The sequence below is a fragment of the Sciurus carolinensis genome, chromosome 10 (genome assembly GCF_902686445.1).
Source record: "Sciurus carolinensis chromosome 10, mSciCar1.2, whole genome shotgun sequence".
NCBI classification, from domain to species: domain Eukaryota; kingdom Metazoa; phylum Chordata; class Mammalia; order Rodentia; family Sciuridae; genus Sciurus; species Sciurus carolinensis.
Genome location: NC_062222.1, coordinates 86051291 through 86072186, shown reverse-complemented (window position 1 = coordinate 86072186; position 20896 = coordinate 86051291). Strand labels below are relative to the sequence as shown.

Genomic DNA, 20896 nt, shown 5'->3' with positions numbered 1-20896 from the left:
TTAAAAGTTATGTGTTATGTGACCTCTTCATTTGACTTTTGTTTCACTTAAGATACAGAGTTTTATACTACTGCATAGAGAATTTGAGATTTCTTTCCTTTGGGGTCTATGAAAATAAATTAAAATATTTAATATATGAGCTTGATATTATGAAAGTAATTTTTGTGCTTTATTCATTTTATAATGGCATTCAAAGGATCCTTGTCTTCTGGATTTGTTTTTTGAGAATAGATTTGTGCATAGTGGTTAAACAGGAGGTGATGGGTCTCATGATGGTCTCGAAAATGCTCTGGATGCAGGTGTTCAGATGGAGAGATCCCTCATTACCATGTTCACAAAGAAACACGTGACATAGTTCTTTTAAAAATTTTGTGACTCCAACAGGACTGGAGACACCAAAAATACTCTGATGAACAGTAGTATCAAGTGATGATAATCATCAAGTGATGATCAATGATTTTTGTACTAGGATGCTTGATGTACCTGTGGTGCCCTTAACTACTAGCACTGTGACTGTAGGCAGTTTACTTGGTGCCTCATTTTTTTTTCCCCCCATCTTATAAACTAAGAATTTTTACCTATCTCATAGATTTTTCTGTGACAATTAAACGAGCAATATTTAAAGTGCTTTAGGACAGTACCTGGCTCTTAGTAAACACCATATGTTTACTCTTTCTATTAGAATTTAAATGATAGAAGTAAAAAAGTATAAACATGTTGAAATCTTTAAAGATGTGTGACTAGAGGGATTATCACAAATATTTTGTTTTCAACAAACAGGATATTTTGAAGAACTTTAATGCCTTCAAAGTAAATGACTAGTATAAAAAATTAAATTATTTGGGGTTGGTGCTTTGGGTGGGGGTATTTCTAAAAATGGCTTATTTTCAAGGATATTTGGCAGATTCTAATGGTAGTGGTTTTCCATTTTTAGCCCCCTTATCCTGGAATGGAACAGCCTCCACACCATCCTTACTATCAACACCATGCTCCACCTCCTCAAGCCCATCCCCCGTACTCAGGACATCATCCAGTACCACATGAAGCAAGATACAGAGATAAACGAGTAGTAAGTGCATGAGAATGCAAAGGTGTGAGGGAACTACTTAGAATTCTGTAGGTAATTTAAATATGGGGGTACTATATTATGTTTAATGATAAACCATTTTATATTCTTTACACCATTTTGGAGTAACTTAGTCTTTTTTATTAAAAATGACTGATGAATAAGTCTTTGGATTATTGAGGCAGACATTTCTTTTGCTAATCAAATCAAAAACTGCTTAAGTTGGAGTAACTCCTACATGTATAACTCTTAGATAATATCAAAAATAAATAGTACCTGGGATATTTTTTTTCTTCACTGAGATCTTAACTACAACTATGTAATTAATATTATTACTAGGTATTAGTAGGTATTACTAGGTTTTTATATATTCTTTCTGTTTTTATGGTGTTGATGGTTTATCTTAACAGATAATCTTAGAAGAATAACTCTCTTTAGTAATTGGCTCTGATAATTACATGATTATTCGATGTGCTTGATGTATAAAAGGTTTTTTTTTTTTAATCACCAGAATAAACGAAAGCTAATCTCTACTTCTGAGCTTTCCAGGTTTTTATTACATTAGTAGACTTTTTTTTTTTATTCCATTTTATTTTAAAAATTTATTTTTCTGTTTTTAGAGTTAGTTTTTTTCATTTGTTTTTTCTTTTTAGTTACATGTGACAGTAGAGCACATTTTGACATATTTATACAAACATGGAGTACATCTTTTTCTAATTAGGATCCCACTTAGTATTTTTTAAAAGTGGAAATTATCTTCTGGTACTTGCTGGAAGGGTAATTATTATGCTTGTAAGTTTGATAGTTTTAATTGTTTAAAAAGGATAAAAATAGTGTCATCCCCTCCCCCCCAAATAAAAAAATCTTGTTAGGATGAGGAGTTTGTACAGGGACTGAGCATCTTTTATCTTCACACTAAGCTGAAGAACATACACATTCTAGTTGACCAGGATAATAGATTCCTAGCCCATTTTTGAGACTGTGTTGTCATTTCTTATTCTTATAAGATAGTAATCATTCAAAATAAAATCTTAAACAGGACCTTTAATATTACATAAACTTTTTTGAAAATTCTAATGAATGGATTTGAAAGTGGTGGACTTTTTTCATTTAAGTCACATAAAAAACTATATAGAACTATGTATGATGAAATCTTAGTTGAGTAGATGGGTTGTGATACCTTAAAAATGTGTTTGTAAGTGACAGCCTGATTTTTAAAATAAGTTTTTCTAGGATTCTTTTACTGAAGTATATTTGTACTTTTTAACAAATTATGTTTTATGGAATTTCGTGGTAGGTTTTTAAATTAATGTGTATGCATACATTCATTATGCTTATGTAACATTCACATATTCCTTACACATGAAAGGTACTATGGGATTGTTTTGAACCTTATGTTCTGTACATTTAAGCTGACTTGAAAACAAAACATTGAGTAATTAAAGGTGAACTGAGAACTGAGAGTAAAAAGCTTAAACTAGAGCAGGGGTCAAGCTTTTAAAAGTAACCATAACTTTTACTTTTACTTTGTTGTTCACCTTACCCTTAATTTTTCTCTTCATCCGTCAGTGCATTGTTAGCTGTGTGTGTGAAAGGCCTCTTAGTCTTACTAAAGTGCTTATTTTCTTACAGTTCATCAAATTTCATGAATTATTTGTAAATAATTTCATCTGTAAATTGTCATTAACAATTTAGTTTGAAAAAAATCTGGAGCATAAGACTTCTTAAATCCACCTTAAGAGGGCAGAGTTAAATATTTTGTAGAGTTCAAGGAAGGTAAAAAGGGTTAGTCTGTGTATAAAAAAACATTGACAATGTTTAGCATAATGGGTAAATATGATAGTTGATAGTCATGACCAAGAGTTTATTTTGGCCTAAATCTCATTAAAGGGATAGGTAGAAGAATCATTAAACTTGAATAGGAAATTGCATGAAGAAGCTTGAATTATCTGTGGCAAATGTCTAATTAGTGAGCCATCAGGATTCTTTTTCTCTAAACAGTCAAAATATATGTTCTGTGAATTAATTCATTATTACATTTTTCTAAAATCTTCCTCTTTGCTAGTGCTTTTCAAACATTTGGCATGTTTAGCCCAATTTTTTCCTTTCTTCCCTTCTCTAGCATGATTATGATATGAGAGTGGATGATTTCCTTCGTCGCACACAAGCTGTTGTCAGTGGTCGGAGAAGTAGACCCCGTGAAAGAGAGCGGGAGCGAGAACGAGACCGCCCTAGAGATAACAGAAGAGACAGAGAGCGAGATAGAGGACGTGATCGAGAAAGAGAAAGAGAGCGATTATGTGATCGGGACAGAGACCGAGGGGAGAGAGGTCGATATCGAAGATAATGCGCTTTTGGAATCTCTGAAGATAAAAAAAAAAAAAAAAAAATCTTTTTTTTTGTTTTTTTTGTTTTTTTGTTTGTTTTTTTGGTGTGTGTTTACAAGTAGTAAATTTATTTTCAGCTGTCTACTTAAAGTCCATTGTGTAGAAGGATTTATTATTACCCCCCTTCGTTCCAAGCATGCAGTATAATAAGAACTGGAAAAATTCAAATCCTCCAAAAATGCACAGTTGGCAGTTAAGTTGACACTTTTATTGGGGCAGAATGGAACAGTCCAAGAATGTAGATATTGATTCATTCTCCAAAAATGTTCATCTTATAGCTTATTCATCTAGAGTTATATTTTTTTGTTCGTTTTCTTTCAGATCTTGATAACTGCCATGGTATTTTGCTTTGAAGTGTTTCTACATGTAGTTGCACATGGTTCAGTAAAATAATGCTGCTATCAAGTATGCAAATCTTGAAGTATGATGGTTTGACTATATGGCAGTGTTGTAGCAGCCTCTTGGTTTCTCTTTTCCCCTCTTTTTTAAAAAAAAACTTATAAAGTCACTTTTATTTTTCTTTAGTCTTCAATGATGAGAGCAATATTACGAAGACATTGCTATCTAATTTTTAATCTTTTTAAAGAAAAGATTCCTATGTTCAGTAGCATGGTTGATGCTATTGTTTAGCCTTCCCCTCTAAACTGTATACATTGGCTTGGAATGTTCACAACTTGCGTGTGTGGCAGCAGAAGATAATTCCCATATTCTACATTGCTACTGTTTTGTATAAAATAAATTGGTAAAGATTGACACTTACCTGTTGTTACTTTTTTTCTTGTCTGATTGCCAGTTTATCCTATTATACATTAGTAGACATAAAATAATGCTTTCTCTAAAATAAGAATTTATGCAATATCGTAGAATTATGTTGGTATTTTGGTTAAGTTTATATATCTGATAACATTTTTGGGTCTACCATGATCACTGATTTATTCTCTTATTCATTTTAGATTTTCTGTTTTTGTCTTCTATAAGTGAAGTACTTTGTAGAGTTTTCTATTTTACTTCCTAAATGGACTTAAAATTTAGCCCTCCCACAGTTATTTTCATATATTAACTGTCAGTCCCTCCCACTGGTAATAAGCTGTAATAGAAATAGAGCCACATAACAGTTTATTGAAGAATTTTTTGCATTTCAGGTTCTTGAGTTATATATGAAATTTTGTCCTGTATAAAGTTGAATTTTAAATGTTTGACTACTTTGTTTTGTTTTTTAAACAGAGTCTGTGCCCCAAGACAGTAAGTTTTACATTTAACCCGTATTTATTGGCCTGAGAAGGAGAACATAGGAGCTTCACTCTTGAATATTTAAAAACTATACTTTTACTTCCTTCATATTCAGATCAGCATTTAGAATATTTTCCTTTGCACTTACATAGAATAAATTTATTTGCCTATGTCAAAAATAAAGCCTGCAGATTTATGTTAAATCTATGCAGTGTGGTTCAGGAAAGTACATTTGACTTTTTAAGGAAACCATGGTTCTAGCTTTGGAATTGCCATTTATTGTTTGATTTGGATAGTTGGTGGTGGTAAAAATGCCTTGGCCACTCCTATAGGATATTTAGATCTTTCCTTGTCTTACCATTAAAAGTCTTGAGTTCTTGAACACGTCGGGTTTATATGTAGTAGAGGAAGAAAGAAATGTGAATAGTTGTGAGCACTTTTCCAACAATGTTAGGATTCCCTGACCCTGAGGTAATGTTGGTTTGACACACAGAGATCATTTTTCCTGACTTTTTTTTTTTTAAGGTACCAGGAATTTAACCCAGGTCACTTAACCACTAAGCCACATCCCAGCCTTTTTTCTTTTTTCTTTTGGAATAGAGTTTTGCTGAGTTGATTAGGGCTTGCCTAAGTTACTGAGGTAGGCCTTGAACTTGGGATTGCCTTCCTCCTGCTTCTGCTCCTGAGTTATTGAGATCACTGGCATTGCCACCACATTCAGCTTATATGATTTAAAATTTTTCTTGTTTAATTTGGATAGGAAATATTCCTAAGGCAGTTGGATGCACAAAATTTGAAGCGTTTGGGACAGAACTGTCCCAAGCTTAGATCCCAAGTTCCTAATAGTAGGGATAGGAATCTTAGCATAAACAATTCATAGTATTCTTTACTGTCATTTAAGTCATTTTTATCTCTCTACTTTTCATCTCTCCTTTCCTTTGCTTCCAAATCTTATTCTCTGTGTTGCTCTTTTAGTTTTTTCTATGTCCTAAACTTGAATGTGGCATCTGAAAGACTTACTCAGTTTTTCTTATAATCATGGTATAACGGGTCAGTAAACTATTTTAGATGGTAGGTCTCTCTGAGGACAAAGGAACTCTGTTTTAAAATTATGTTGTTAAAACAGGTGACTATAGTTAATCTTACAGTATTACCAAAGGATTTTTAATAAGGTTAATGGTTCTGAATGTGAGCTCAGTTTAATCAATCATAACCTGTATTTTGACTGGAAATATTAAATTGGCAAACAGCTGATTTGTGAAATGTAAAAATGCCTACTTCCTACAGCATTTGTAGTGGTCAGAAGTTGAGAATTTTTATACAAAATTAAGAATCAAATGGTTTTTATGGAAGCATCCAATTTAGGTTAAAGAAATTCTGTATTTCTTTACTATGGAAATAATCATGTATTTTGCCTGTGTAAATTGTGAGAATATTACTGGGATTTAAGCTCTGAACACTCAATTTTTAAAAACTTTTATTTTCTTAAGTCATTTAAGTGTTCATAAAATATTTCAGGTATGCAAACTGCTTTTTAGGGATTTTGTATAAGGTTAAATCCCCATTGATGTCATTTCTGACTTCAAATCACAAATATATTTTCTGCAATAGAAAAAAGGTTTATTCAAGAACTGGGACGCTTCTTGTGTTTGAGAAAGATCTCTAGAAATATTCATTATCTTTGCTATGCAGTTTTCTATCTTCACTGCCATGGGTGAGATAATTTGAGAATAGACTCCATCAACTTCTCATTTTACTAATAAATTATAATAGTTAACAGTGAATGTCATTGATTTCTTATAATAACATCGCTTCATTCATTTGTTCTTCCAAGACGGGTCTTTGCTGTCACTCAAATATCTTTCCCACTCTGCCTGAACCTATGTGATTCAAGTCCTCAGAAAATGGACTTGCTTGATTGAGTAATCTCCATTCCTTTAGGAACTCTTGGTCAAGGCATTCATTTTTCAAGATCTGAAGACTGGGAAGTTTATGGTACTTAGACAAATGAGAGGATAGGAGACTTTTTCTGAGGATTTCTGGGAAAGAGCTTTACTTGCTTATAGGAGAGGTCCAGTAAAAGAGATGCCTTTCACCTCCGGGCACTAAATTATGCAAATATGAAGCATCAGGGAATTGGTTTAAGAATAAATAGATAAAGCCAGAACTACCATGCACAAGAGAATGTTTTGTTACTTTTCTACTTCATTGGAGAGGAAAGACCCTGTAAGTACAGTCATTGACAAAACATTGGGAGGAAATCATAGATATGAATAAAACAAGGTATAATTATAGGGACAAAATATATCCTGCTATAACCAAGTAGTACACTTCAAGTCACAGGGATATATTTTGCAACTGAATTTTTCTGTCTCTTCTGTTTTGAGTTGAGGAAAGATGCTCAGAGTATATTGGAGTGGGAAAGGATAAATTAGTAAAGGAGGAATAAAGAGGGGGATAACTGGGGACTGGGGGGAGAGCTCAGTCGGTAGAGTGCCTTGCAAGCTTGAGGCCCTGGGTTCGATCCCCAGCATGGCCAAAAAAAAAAAAAAAGGCGGGGAGAACTTCTGTGGTGCCATATTCCTCATCTTTCTGGTAGGCGCTTGTGGACTTTTAACAGTCTAGCATGTAGTGAATGAAGCTCAGAATTTGAGCTACATTGTTTTACTTTAAAAGTCCACAATCTTCCGAGAAGGAAAGAACATTTCTCCTCTGGTAGTATGTTTTCTGGTACGATCTGGGAAATAACTCCATATGGGATGTTGACAGGAAAGAAGGAAAGAAAATTATTTTTTGTGTGTGGGGATAGAACTCCAGTCCTCAAGCACTTAATCAGTGAGCACTATCCTCAACCCTTTTAATTTTCAAATTGTCACACTAAGCTGCTCAGGCTGGCCTCAAACTTGAGATCTTCCTATCAGTCTTTCTGAGTAACTGGGATTACAGGTGAGCGCCACCACACCTGGCTTCAACAAGTTTTTAGAAATTGTTATATTGAACCTTCTTAGAGCTTCCAGTTAAAAATGGAGTGAAATTATGAACCAGTACAGATTTTGAAAGTATGTTTAATTAGCATGTCAGTAAACTTAGATTTAGCAAACTTACCAAGTACTTCCAGTGGGACATTTTGGGAGATACATAGATATAATTGAATGTCTATCTTGAAAGGTTTTTACAAGGAGATACATGTTTATGGACAATGGATTCTGGAATTTGGATGGTGAAGCAGCATTGATTGGAGAATTTAGAGATGCCGAAGATAAAAAGGGTGACGGGACTGGAAAATGAAAGTGAAATTAAACTGTTAGAACCAGATGGCCTGAAATTATTTGCTATGGTTTTACTTTCCCTTTCTGTAAAGTAATGCCCTGGAAAATTTCAAAAACAATACCCATTAAGATTGCAATAGTAACACACATGCCTTTGAACAAATACTAAGAAGTACAAAAGAAGGTAATAGTTTGACTTTCCGTGCTAACTTATGCAGGTAACCAATGTGATGATTTTCCCCCAGATGTTTTTCTAAGCTTGTAATATTTGCATATATAGTGATGTGTGATGTATGTGGTATGTACAGTCATGCACCATATGAGGATGCTTTAGTCAGTGCGAACTGCATATATGACTCTGGTCTTAAAGATTGTATCACCTGGCGAGGCTGTAGTCATCTTAGTTCGTGTAAATACTCTTCATGATGTTCATACTGTGAAGAAATTGCCTGATTGCATTTCTTATCATAACACATGAATTTGTATATATTTCTACCCAAAGCTTTTTTCCACTAATATCTTCATATCAAAATGTCTTCATTTGATTATTTTAGGGCAGTTAGAGAATTTTCCTTTTATTACAGTGCTAAAATGGATAATCTTGTGTATGTATTTTTATACTTACATTATTTTTTTGTCAGGGAGAGATCTAGAAATGTGGTTTGGTTGTTTTACATTTTGATAGAATATTGTCAAATTATCCTCCAAATAGTTGTACCATTTTACCAGCAGTCTGTGCGATTTGGTGGTTTACTATATAGTCTTGTCAGCATGGGAAATTACAAAATGCTTAAATTCCTGCCAACCTGACAGAAGCATAATGCTATTTCATTTTTGTACTAATTTGCATTTTCCTAATCTGTAAATTTGAGTATTTTTTCCACAAATTTAACCATTGGTATTTCTTTTTTCTGATAATTGCCTATTCTCATCCTCTGTACATTTTTTTATTATAATTTGTATGTATGAATGACTGATAAAGGATATTGATTATTGGCTTGCAATATGTGCAATGTTCTCTACTAATGTGTGGGTTGTCTTATTTCATTTATGACATCATCCATAAAAGAGTTTGCCTCTGCTGGAAGCAGTGGTACGTGCCTGTAATCTCAGCAACTGGGGAGGTTGAGGAGGAGTACAAGTTTTGAGGATATTCTCAGCAATTTAGGAAGCCCTAGGCAACTTAGCAAGACCCTATTTAAAAATTAAAGAAAAAAAAAATTTTAAATTCGGGTATGTAGTCCAATGGCAAAAGCATTTGGGGTAAATCCCCAGTAATTCCCACCAGAAGTTTGAATCTTTAATGCTTTTAAATATGTAAATTATTGCAGTTTTTTTTTTGAGGATTTGTGCTATTTTCAAGATTCTGAAAAGTGTTCTACAGATATTTTGAAACTTAAAGTGTATTTGTTAACATTTAAATGTGTAATCCTGTCTGAAACTTGTTTTTGTGATGATAATGACATGGGGGATCTTATTGAATAAGTGCCCTAACACCATCTATAATATGGCAATTATGTCTAAATGATTTTAGACACCCCCTTTTTCACATGAAGTTTCTACAGAAGTGTGGGTTTAACTTGAATGTTAGACTGTTCATTGATATGCACATCTGTTTCTGTACCAGTGTATTAATAGCTATGGTGTACTAACAGCTACAGTCTATTAGCATGTTCTTCAATTTTTTTCTTATTTTTGTGTGAATGCTATTCTATAATAGCATTGTGTAATTCTTTAGTGCCTCTTGAGAATACTTTGTTTTTAAATAAGTGTATTGAACTCATAGAATTATTTGATGAGAGTAAGACCTTCACAGATTCTTGCTATCTTCTTGCCTAGATAGTAACTATTTAACAGTTAAGAGGTATTATCACATTATGGGTTTTGATTTCCCTGATGATTAGTGAGATTTAGCACCTTTTCATATACCTGTTAGCCATATTTATGTTGTCTTTGGAGAAATGTCTATTTAGGTCCTCTGCCCACTTCCTATTTGGATGATAATGATTTTTGCTATTGAATTGCCTGAGTTCCTTATATATTTTGGATTTTAACTCTTTATTAGTTTATAATTTTCTCCTGGCTATAGGTCACCTTTTCCTTTTGTTAATTGTTTATTTTGCTGCAGTATAGTCCCACTTGTTTATTTTTGCTTTTGTTGCCTGTACTTTGGTGTCTTATCCAAAACATTGCCAAGACCATTGTTAGGAGATTTTCTCCTGTTTTCCTCTTGGAAGTGTGTTCTTTTCTTTTTTTTTTTTTTTTTTTTTTTTTTGATTTGTTTTTTTGGATAGGTAATTTTTAGTGTAAAATTTAACTGGTTTTAACATGCGTTGATATTGTATTCTGCACCTTTACTGAATTACTTGAGGTTTCACGCATGTATAATTTACATTTTTCTATATGTAGGATCATGTCATCTGCAAATAGGAATATTTTCTTTTCTGATTTAGATGCCTTTTATTTCTTTGCCTTATCTGATTGCTCTTGCGAATACTTCCAGTACCCTGTTGTATAGAAGCAGTGAAAGTAGGCATTCTTGCCTTGTGTTGGATCTTACCGGAAAACCTTTCAGTTTTTCTCATTGATTATGATGTTAGCTGTGACCTTTTCACATGTGGCCCTTATAGGAACTTCCCACCTACATCTAATTTGTTGAATGTTTTTATCTTGAAAAATGTTGAACTTTGTTCTCTCTATGGGGATAATCATGTGGTTTGTATCATTCATTCTGTAAATATGGTATAGCGTATTGACTAATTTGCATATATTAAACAACCTATGCCAGGCATAAGTTTTGTTTGCTTATAGTGTATATTTTTTGACATGTTGTTGAATTTTCTTTGTTACATATTTTGTATCTGTGTTCATAAGAGATACTGATATAGTTTTCTTGTGTGTCTTAGTTTGTTTTGGTGTTGGCTCATAAAGTGAATTTGGATTATTCTTTTTTTTTTTTTTTTTTTTTGAGAGAGAGTTTAAGAATGATTGGTATTAATTCTTTTGAGATTTGGTGAAACCCAGCCATTAAAACATCTGATCTTGGGCATTTCATTGTTGGGAGATTTTTAATTACTACAACAGTCTCTTTGTTTTTGGTTTATTCAGGCTTTCTGTTTATTCTCATTTCAATCTTGTTAGTTTTCTAGAAATTTATTTATTTCCTCTATCCAGTATATTGACATATAAGTAAGTTATTCATAATAGTCTTTCATGATCCTTTGTAATGTCTCCATTTTTGTTTCCTATTCTATTTGTGTATTCTCTCTTTAAAGTCTTAGTCTAAGTTTTTCAATTTCATTTCATCCAAAACCTAACTCTTGTTAATTTTTTCTGGAGTTTTCCTGTTCTCCTTTTGATTTATTTCTGTTCTGATTTTTATTGTTTTCTTTCTTCTGTTAAATTTAATTTCATTTTATTCTTCTATTTGTAGTTCCTTGAGATTTCCCTCCCGTCCTCCTTCCCCTTTTCCCTCCCTTCTCCCATTATCCTTCCTCTACTAGAATTCCTTTCGCTCATCTATTAGTTTGTATTTTTTATTGGTTCTTTGTGCTATTCTATCCTTCCTTCCCTTTCTTTTATTTTACTCTAGCTTCCGCATATGAGACAAAACACTTGACCTTTGAGTTTCTTAGTTTGGCTAATTTGACTTAGCATTATATTCTCCATTTCCATCCCATTTACTGGCGAGTGTCATAATTTCATTTTTTTTTTATGAATGAGTAGATCCATTGTGTGTCTGTATTTTATATATTTATATATATATAAAACCACAGTGTATTAATTCTATTGATGGGCATCTGGGTTGATTCCATAATCTAGCTGTTATGAATTGTGCTGCTATAAACAATGATGAGACTATAGTAGTAAACTGATTTTTAGATCTTTTGGGAAAATACCCAGGAGTGGGATAGCTGGGTCATATGGTTCCATCTCTAGTTTTTTTCCATACTGCCTTCCAGAGTTGTGGTACTAGTTTGCAGTCCCACAAACAATGTACAAGTGTCCCTTTTGCCCCCACAATGTCACCAGCATTCTTGTTTTCTTGATCTTTGGCATTCTGACTGGAAATGAAATCTTTGTGTTGTTTTGATTTGCATTTTCCCGATTGCCAGAGGTGTTTGATATTTTTTTCATGTATTTGTTGGCCATTTGTGTTTCTTCTTTTGAGAAGTTTGTTTAGTTCTTTTGCCCATTCATTGATTGGGTGAGTAATTTTTTTGATGTTAAATTTTTTGGATTGTTTGTATATTCTGGATATTAATCCCCTGTCAGAGGAGTAGCTGGTCAAGATTTTCTCCCATTCTGTAGATTACTTCTTCAGTCTTTTCATTGGTTCCTTTGCTGTGCAGAAACTTTTTAGTTTGATGGCACTTACTGATTCTTGGTTTTATTTCTTGTGCTTTGAGGGTCTTAAGGAGGTCGGTGCCAGCACCTGTATGATGAATTGTTGACCCTGTTTTCTTCTAGCAGTTGTAAAGTTTCTGGTCTAATTCCTAAGTCTTTGATCCATTTCAATTGAGTTTTGTGCAGGTTGAGGGAAAGGGGTCTGATTTCATTTTTCAACATATAGCTATCCAATTTTTCTAGCACCATTTGTTAAAAAGGTTGTCTTTTCTTCAAGAGATATTTTTGGCAAATATCAAACAGCTATAGGTATGTAGATTTGTCTCTGTCTTCTATTCTGTTCCATTGACCTTCATGTTATTTTGATGCCAATGGTTTTGTTATTACAGCTCCATAGCATAATTTCAGATCAGGTATTGTGATGTCTCTTGATTTGATTTTCTTGCTTAGTATTACTTTGACTTTTCTAGGTCTCTTCTTTCAAATGAACTTAAGATTTTTTTTTCTAATTTTGTGAAGAATGTTATTGGTATTTGATGGGATTTTGTTGAATCTGTATATTGCTTTTGGTGGTATGGCCATTTTGAAAATATTGATTCTGCCTATCTAAGAACATGAGATGTCGTTCATTATTCCTTCAAACTAACATGTATATACATGGTTACTTGTTTCAAAAGAATTAATGTAGTTGAACATTTTTCTTTCTGTCATAGTAGTACTGGGGATTGAACCCAGGACCTCACACATGCTAAGAAGGTCTCCACCACTGAGAAATTTTGTTTTTGAGATGGAGTTCACTAGCTTGCCCAGGCTGGTCATGAACTTATGAACCTCCTGCTTTAAGACTTGAGTAGATGGGATTATAGGTATGCACCACCAACACCTGGCTCATGTTTTTTTTTTTTTTTTTCCTGTTTATAGTTTTCTAATTTTTTGGCCTTTAAGTGGTGGCATGATTGCATAGTTAAAGTTTAATGAAAAAAGTAATTGTATCTTTCTTGTATATTATTATCTATATTTATATTTTGGACGTTATTTCTTTTATTTTTATTTTTAGTTTCATTAATGATTATTGCTAAAATGGATTTTGTCATAAGTGTTTTTTTTTTCTTTTTTCCATAGTTTTTATTGGTGCATTATATTTGTACATAATGGTGGGGTTTGTTGTTACATATTCATACATGCACACAATATAACAATATAATTTGGCTAATGTTATTCCTCAGTATTTCCCTTTTTCCTCCCCTATAAGAAGAGTTCTACAAAATTTTTTCCATCTTACAAAAACGAATTAAGTCTTTTTTCCATCCAGTTGTTCAAACGTATATCTTGTCAATCAAAAGAACTGCTCTTAACTTGGTTTATTTTTTTCTTGGTGTTTTACAGTTGTTCTGAATTCACTATTTAAAGACAAGATTTTGAGATCTTTTGGACATATAAAATACTTTATATCATAGGATCTAACAATTGTCCTATATGATATTTAGGGTTTTTTTTTTTTTTTTTTTTTTTTTTTTTAGGGGGTACTAGGAATTGAACCAATGGACATTTTACTACTCTGAACTACATCTCCAGTCTTTTTTTTTTTTGAGACTGTCTTACTAAGTTGCACAAGTTGGCCTTAAACTTTTCAATCTTCCTGCCACAGTCTCCTGAGTTGCTGGAATTATAAGCATGTACCACCACACCCAGTCAATATTTGTTTCCTGATTCCACCTTCAAGTCATTTCCCTATGTGTTATAAGGAAAGGATTGGTACTTTTCACATCAATATCCTAGGTATTGAAGTAGTTGCAACTCTGTTATGAGGAGATAAGGTTAAACAGTGAGAGATCTTATATGTTACAGGAAGAGGGACATCTACAATATAAGGTACTTTCTACATTATAATCCAGAGGAACTCGACTGGGCCCCACTTGCCAATCCTAATTAGAAACAGCCTCTTCAAGTCGTCTTTTTAATCAATTTCAGTGGTACATTTAATAAAGGAAGAACTCAAGCATATTAAAAAATATGTAAAAAGTGTCTTTCTACTCAATATTTTATTGGGTCACATATTTTTAGATAGGTAGCTAGTTAGGACCATTCAGAATTTCTGAAGCAATATTTCCTTTGAAAAGTGTTTTGTATATTGTGAGGAGTGAACTAAATTTCCATGCTGCACAAAGAACTTGACTAAACCCTGAGCTAAGGTGCGCGAACAAAGTTTAAATCTATCAGTGACCCAAACCACCATGCTGAATATTTGTTCAAGCAAATGGGATTCAACTCCAAATACATAATTTCCAACCCAAGCTTGTCAAGCCATTTCAGTAATTTTTTACTTACCCCTCTGTAATTTTCCATTTCCACAAATCTTCAAGAACCGTTTTGGTCTCCCTGCTTTTTACTTACCTGTTCCGTTTGCTTCCTTTTTGTTCTCCCTTTAAGAACCTCAGTTGCAATTTGTCTTAATTGGAGTGGAGTTCAGTTTATACAGGAGTCTCTCTCCCCTACTACAAGTCAGAATAACATTTGTCATGCCATTTTTAAGTAGTGTCATGTTCTGCTTTTCTTTGACAGGAAAATATATTATACTTGATTGCATTTTATTGATATAGTATTTCTGAAAGCGTACAGTGAAATTATAAGACATCATCATCTCAGATCAATAGGCTAAAGCTCCAGTGAGTCTCCTTTAAGAAATTACACATCAGAATTAAAGTAGATTTATTTGAGAATTTTTGCAATTAGAATTGTACATTGCTTAATGTTGAACCAAGATTAAATATTTGGGAAATCAAGAAGGCACATGTCTTGGAAAACATGGAAGATAATCTTATTTGATAGTTGACCGAATTAAACAAAGGTCTTTCATGTTTACTGACCTGCATGCATTTTTTTTTTTTTTTTGCACGGTACTGGGGATCGAACTCAGGGCCTTGTGCTTGTGAGGCAAGCACTCTACCAGCTGAGCTATCCCCCCAGCCCCTGACCTGCATTCTATTTACTCTTTTTCTATTTTCCTATCTTTGCAAACTTTTTAATCAAACAACCATTTATAAAGAGGAGTTAGAATTACAACCTCAGGCCACTGCAAAATTGTCACATAGGCTTTTGGCTGTAGGCTGTGGATTGTAGCTGACTGTCTCCTTTGTCAATTCAGAAAACTGCTAGATTAAGAGCCTTTAGAAATAAAATGAGAAATGTACAATATAAGGCACCGAAAGACGCAGGGTGTATTTTTTTCTAGAAAACATATACATGAAACTGCATTACATTTGATTTCATATCTCAGAGTAGGAAGCACCTAAGTCCAATGTGAGAAAAGTGAAGGCTATGTGGAAGAGAGAATGTGTGACCTGAGACTTAACAATGAATGCAAGATCGGTAGATGGAAAAAATGGAAGAGCATATACTGAAAAAAGCAGCAACATGTGCCAAACAAAACAAAACAAAACAAAAAAACCCCAAAAACCAAAAATGGAGATTCATGTAAAATGCATTTTTTTATTTAAAGAAATGGTGAATTCACTTAGTATTATAGTGTGTCCAGGGGAGTGGGGTGGAGTGGGACTTGACTCAGAGGAAGGAAAAAGTCTTTCATAGTGTGAAATGTTATGACTTCATGATAAAGATTGTGGATTTTTTTTCCATAGAAAATACAAAGTCACAGATAACAAAAAGGGATTGCTATTTTTCAGTGGCATTTGAAATACCCCTATGGTACATAGGGGTAGGTATAAGGTTGCAGAACAAAGAGATGAGACAATCCAAGAAGTTTTTGGAAAATTCTCAATTATAAGTAAGTACATTTAAAATAAAGGACTTGGACTCTCGTCATAGGGAATGTAAATGTGTATAAAGAATGCTAAACTCTTATAGTTTATCTCCCCCCCCAGAACTGGAAAATTACTATAAAACATTTAAATGTTCTCTTTGAATTTTCTATTAATAAATATTCAATAAATTTCTTTCCTCTTGAACTATTATCAGTCTGATGACTGTTATGTTTTCAGAATTCCTAGAATATTACAAAGAAGATCATGTTGGGGAATCTGTACAGCAGAGGATTGGGTCCTAAGGTATCTGGTATATTGGCACCAAATATCTGTATGACTGATTAAAGAAAATATCTTATTATTTGAGTTAGATTTCAAGTTATAGCATGCTAGAATTCTAAAGATATTAAGAGATCACAGTAATGCACTTAATATGGCAGATAAGGAAATGAGTATAAGAACTGCTGAAACTGATATAAATGGGAATATTCATAGTTCCTGTATGTGTGTGTGTGCTGTTTGTACTGAGGATGGAAACCAGGTGCACATAACCTCAGCCTTTTTATTTTTTATTTTGAGGCAGGGTCTTACTAAGTTGCTTAGTGCTTTACTAAGTTGCTAAGGCTGACCTTGAACTTGCAGTCCTCCTACCTCAGTTTCCCTAGTTCTCAGTTTCCCTGTAATTCCCTGGAATTACAGGTATGTACCACCATGCCCATCTCAGTGTTTATTTTCATATGGAATCAAGGTGTGGAATGTGATCTTAAAATTTCATAAATAGCAGCTTAGGCAAATGAGATTACCAAGACAAATTTGAATATTTAAGAAATTGTTAGGCAATCCTTGAAACTCCAATGCAAAAAACCAAAGAAAAATTCTAATGGTTTACACATTTACTTTTTTGTACATATCTATTTTTGGAGTAAGCTCTCATTTTCCAAATTAAATATAACTTTTTAATTTTTTTTGAGTGACAGGAGAGGGAGTTTACTCATGTCTACTTGTTCATAAGATAATTAGAATTTTAGAATCTTGATTAATAAACTATTACACAGTAGGCCACCTGTGAGAATTAATTGTTTAAAAATTTAACTTATTTTTAGATACAAGTTACTAGACACTAATTATAAGAATAATGTTAAAGTGGCAATTTTTTGACAAGAATATAGTGTATTAATATAATTGCTGGGTTTATAAATCCTTGAAATGTAAAATAGAAGAGCCCATTTTTAATTTATAAATAAATCATATTTATTTATAACAATAAATAATTGGAAAAAATCCAATAATGCCATGATGCTAAATTTTATTCAACTGACATTTAACACTTTCATGATGTAATAATACATGGAATTAACAGTAGTAATCAGTGTGGTCCCTTATGGCCAAGGCTTTTTCTTTTTCCCCTGGTGCTAGGATGGAATCTAGGGCCTTGAGCATGCTAGGCAAGTACTCAAATCGCTGAGCAGCATTCCCATCCTTCAAGACTTTTCTATTCCCAGTACCAAAGTGAGGTACTGATTTTGAAATTCCCAAGCATTCCTCATAAACTAAAGGATCATTTATGAGTGTTTAACTTATATGTGCTATGTGAGTGTTAAACTATCTTCAAGTTCTAAGCAAAAAATAGACATAGGTAATTAGGAGGCAGTATCAGAAAGAAAACTGAAATGTAGCAAATGCCTATAGACTTCAGGTGAAAGTATGATTAGAAAATAAGTTACCATATATTTAACAGTGGGGAGTATCTGATCTTCCCATGTCATGCTTCTGCTAGACTTCTTGTATTTCCTCTCCTTCCTTAGTAGAAGGAGGTATACATCTGATAAGTTAGAAGAGAGTCCTGTAGAGCCACATTTTACAATGCACAGGGTACAACTTAAAGGCAGGATCCTATCTCCACCTTTTATTACATCATCCAGTTTTAGACATTGACCAAGTCCAGTTTTCTCTAAAGCTAACTGACTGGGCAGGACCTAAACTCATAGTTGGTGAGCCCTATCCATCCTTTCTCTGAATAAGCCTCTGAACAGCACACTGAATAGAGTTTTTCCAAAATTTAAAGAATGTTCAAGTGGCTGGGATTTAGTGGTCAAGCCTAAACTATACCATTCAATTCGCTTTTTCAATACCTGCTCAACATTATTGTGCCAGTGTTTTAGTCAGCTTTTTAACTGCTATGACTAAAAGACCCACCCAACAATTTTAGGGAAGTAAAAGTTTATTCGAGAACTTATGGTTTCAGAGGTCTTAGTCCATAGAAGGCTGGCTCCATTCCTCTGGGCTCAATGTGAGACAGGACATCAAGACGGAAGAGTGTGGCGGAGGGAAGCAGCTCACCTGCAGATCAGGGAGCAGAGACAGGTTTCCACTTGCCAGATACAAACATATCCCCCAAAGCACACCCCCAATTCCCACCTCCTCCAGCCACACCCTACCACTTCAGTTACCACTCAGTTAATCCCATCAGGGGATTAATTCACTTATTGGGTTAAAACTCTTACAATCCAATCATTTCTCCTTGGAACCTTCTTGCATTGTCTCACATCTGAGCTTTTGAGGGACACCTCACATCCATAGTATTACAGTTAGTATAATTATTCATTAAACTAAATGCTTTTCTACCAACTTCTAGGGTATAGAGTGCTCTCAGTAATCTTGTAGGGAAAAGGGCAAATGTCAGGGCAGGATCTGGTGCTTGCAATACCTGCATACTACCAATTTCATGCTGCACTTGGAATTATACTTCTTTTTGATTGTGATGTTAATGACAAAGCTATTATCAATCAAAACCACTCATTTTAGCATGTGCCATGTTGTAGGGTGTGTGTGTAAGTTTTTTTTCTTAGAGTGGCTTCTGAAATATATTAGAACTATTATAACAGTTCACCTTTAACTCTGGAAATATCTATAACCAGACTCTGTAGAGGGTAGCACATGTAGGGATTTCAGGCCAAAGTACAGAGGAACGAAAGTTCTTTGAGTAAGCAAACTCCTCAGGACAATAGCCCTTCTGTTTGAATAGCATAGAAATGCTCTGCATCTCCTCTGTCCTTGAGGCCTGGAGACATTATCTTGTTATAATAACCTTTGGTAGTAGTGGACTCTGAGAGGCAAGCAAGTTATATGATCTGCACATGCACAAAGCTAATTGCACTATGTAACCTAGTGTAAATTGATATGACCCTGGAATAGATAATAAACTGAACTGGCTTTCCCATGAAGCCACTTCTTGCTGTCTGCCATCCTGTGGGCTTGCCTCTTTATTGCTCTCCCTTTAACCTTTATAGCTGAACTCCAATTAACCTTTACAAACACCATTAAGTTACTTTAATCTGTTTTAAAACTTGGGCAAGGAGTGATACAATCACATTTGCCCTTTCTTCTGTCATGTTACTATTTTTTTTAAGTTTTTATTTTTAGTAATAGATGAATACAATACCTTTATTTTATTTATTTAGGTGGTGCTGAGGATCGAACCCAGTACCTCTTGCATACAAGGCAAGTACTCTACCACTGAGCAACAATCCTAGCCTCCTGTCATGTTACTACTGACCACAGAGAAAATACCACAATATTTTTATTATAATCTGGGCAAAATCATTTCCTGTGAAGAAATAATTTGCTCTTCACAAAAGAACAATAGCAAAGCAAACACTATTGAAAGGATTAGTACAAATGAATAAAGACAAAATCAAGTATTATCAAGATTTATTTGGTGGAAGATGACCCTCAACTAATTATGAGTTTACATTCGGATAAACCCATAGTAAGTTGAAACTATCATAAGTTCAAAATGCATTTAATATACTCAATCTACCGAATATCATAACTTAACAGCATAAGACACTATGGCTCATTGTTGCTGTGCAACATTAGTAAGAGATTACCATACAGCATATTGCTATCCTTGGAAAAGATCAATATTAAAACCTGAAGTATGGTTTTTACTAAGTGTATATCATTTTCACACCATTGTAAAACTAGAAAATTGTAAGTCAAACCATCATAAGGAAAAAACTGTGGTTGTCAATCTTTTTCATTGTCAAAAATATTTAATTTAAAATTTACTATCTTAAGCATTTCTAAGCGTACAGTTCAGTAATTATATTCACTATAAATTAATTATATTCACTATAAGTATGATTGTTTTGATGCAAACATCGAGAACTTTTTTTACTTGCAAAACTGAAGCAATAGAGCCGTTAAACAATTCTCTATTTTCCCTTCCAGCAATCTCTTTCCACATGTTTCCTGGCAGCCACCTTTGTAATTTCTCTGAATTTTATTAGTCTAGATACCTCCTATAGGGGGAATCAAATATCTGTTTCTGACTTAGTTCTTTTAGCACAATGTTCTCAAGTTTCATCTATATTGTACCACGTGTCAAAATTTCCTGCCTTTTCAAGATAGATGACCTGTCATTGAAAATATATATGTAATATGCATAATATATATATATATATATATATATATATAAAATGTGTAAATATCACATTTTGTTGGTGGATTTCTCTGACCATAGACGCTTTTGTTGCTTCTACCTCTTGGGTTTTATTTTTGGTTTTAGAATATGTACAAATATCCTTCAAGATCTGAATTTCAATTCTTAAGGGTATCAATTCAGAAGTGTATTGTTAGCTTATTTGGTAATTTGTTTTCATTTTCTTGAATAACCTCCATTTTATTTTCAGTTTTCCCTACTTCTTGATAGGCCTAATCACTCAACTCCTTTGGAAGGAGATGTATGAGGTTGATTTCCTCATTGTGTACTTGTGGAAATATTTGTGTGTATGGATAAGCTAGAAAAGAAATAGTGCTATTACATAGCAGTTA

At 33.6% G+C, this 20896-nt stretch overlaps 1 protein-coding gene across 4 annotated transcripts in view; it reads left to right on the top strand.

Annotated features, from left to right (window-relative positions):
- The window catches only part of Ythdc1 (YTH N6-methyladenosine RNA binding protein C1), a 31387-nt gene extending 27175 nt beyond the window's left edge, over positions 1 to 4212 (top strand). For all 4 annotated transcript variants that reach the window (XM_047566427.1, XM_047566426.1, XM_047566424.1 and 1 more), the window contains 2 exons: positions 935 to 1069; positions 3189 to 4212. In XM_047566427.1, the coding sequence (XP_047422383.1) occupies positions 935 to 1069; positions 3189 to 3413 (360 nt within the window). In that variant the 3' untranslated portion in view covers positions 3414 to 4212. The remainder of the gene's footprint in view (positions 1 to 934; positions 1070 to 3188) is intronic.
- Positions 4213 to 20896: the final 16684 nt, after the last annotated feature.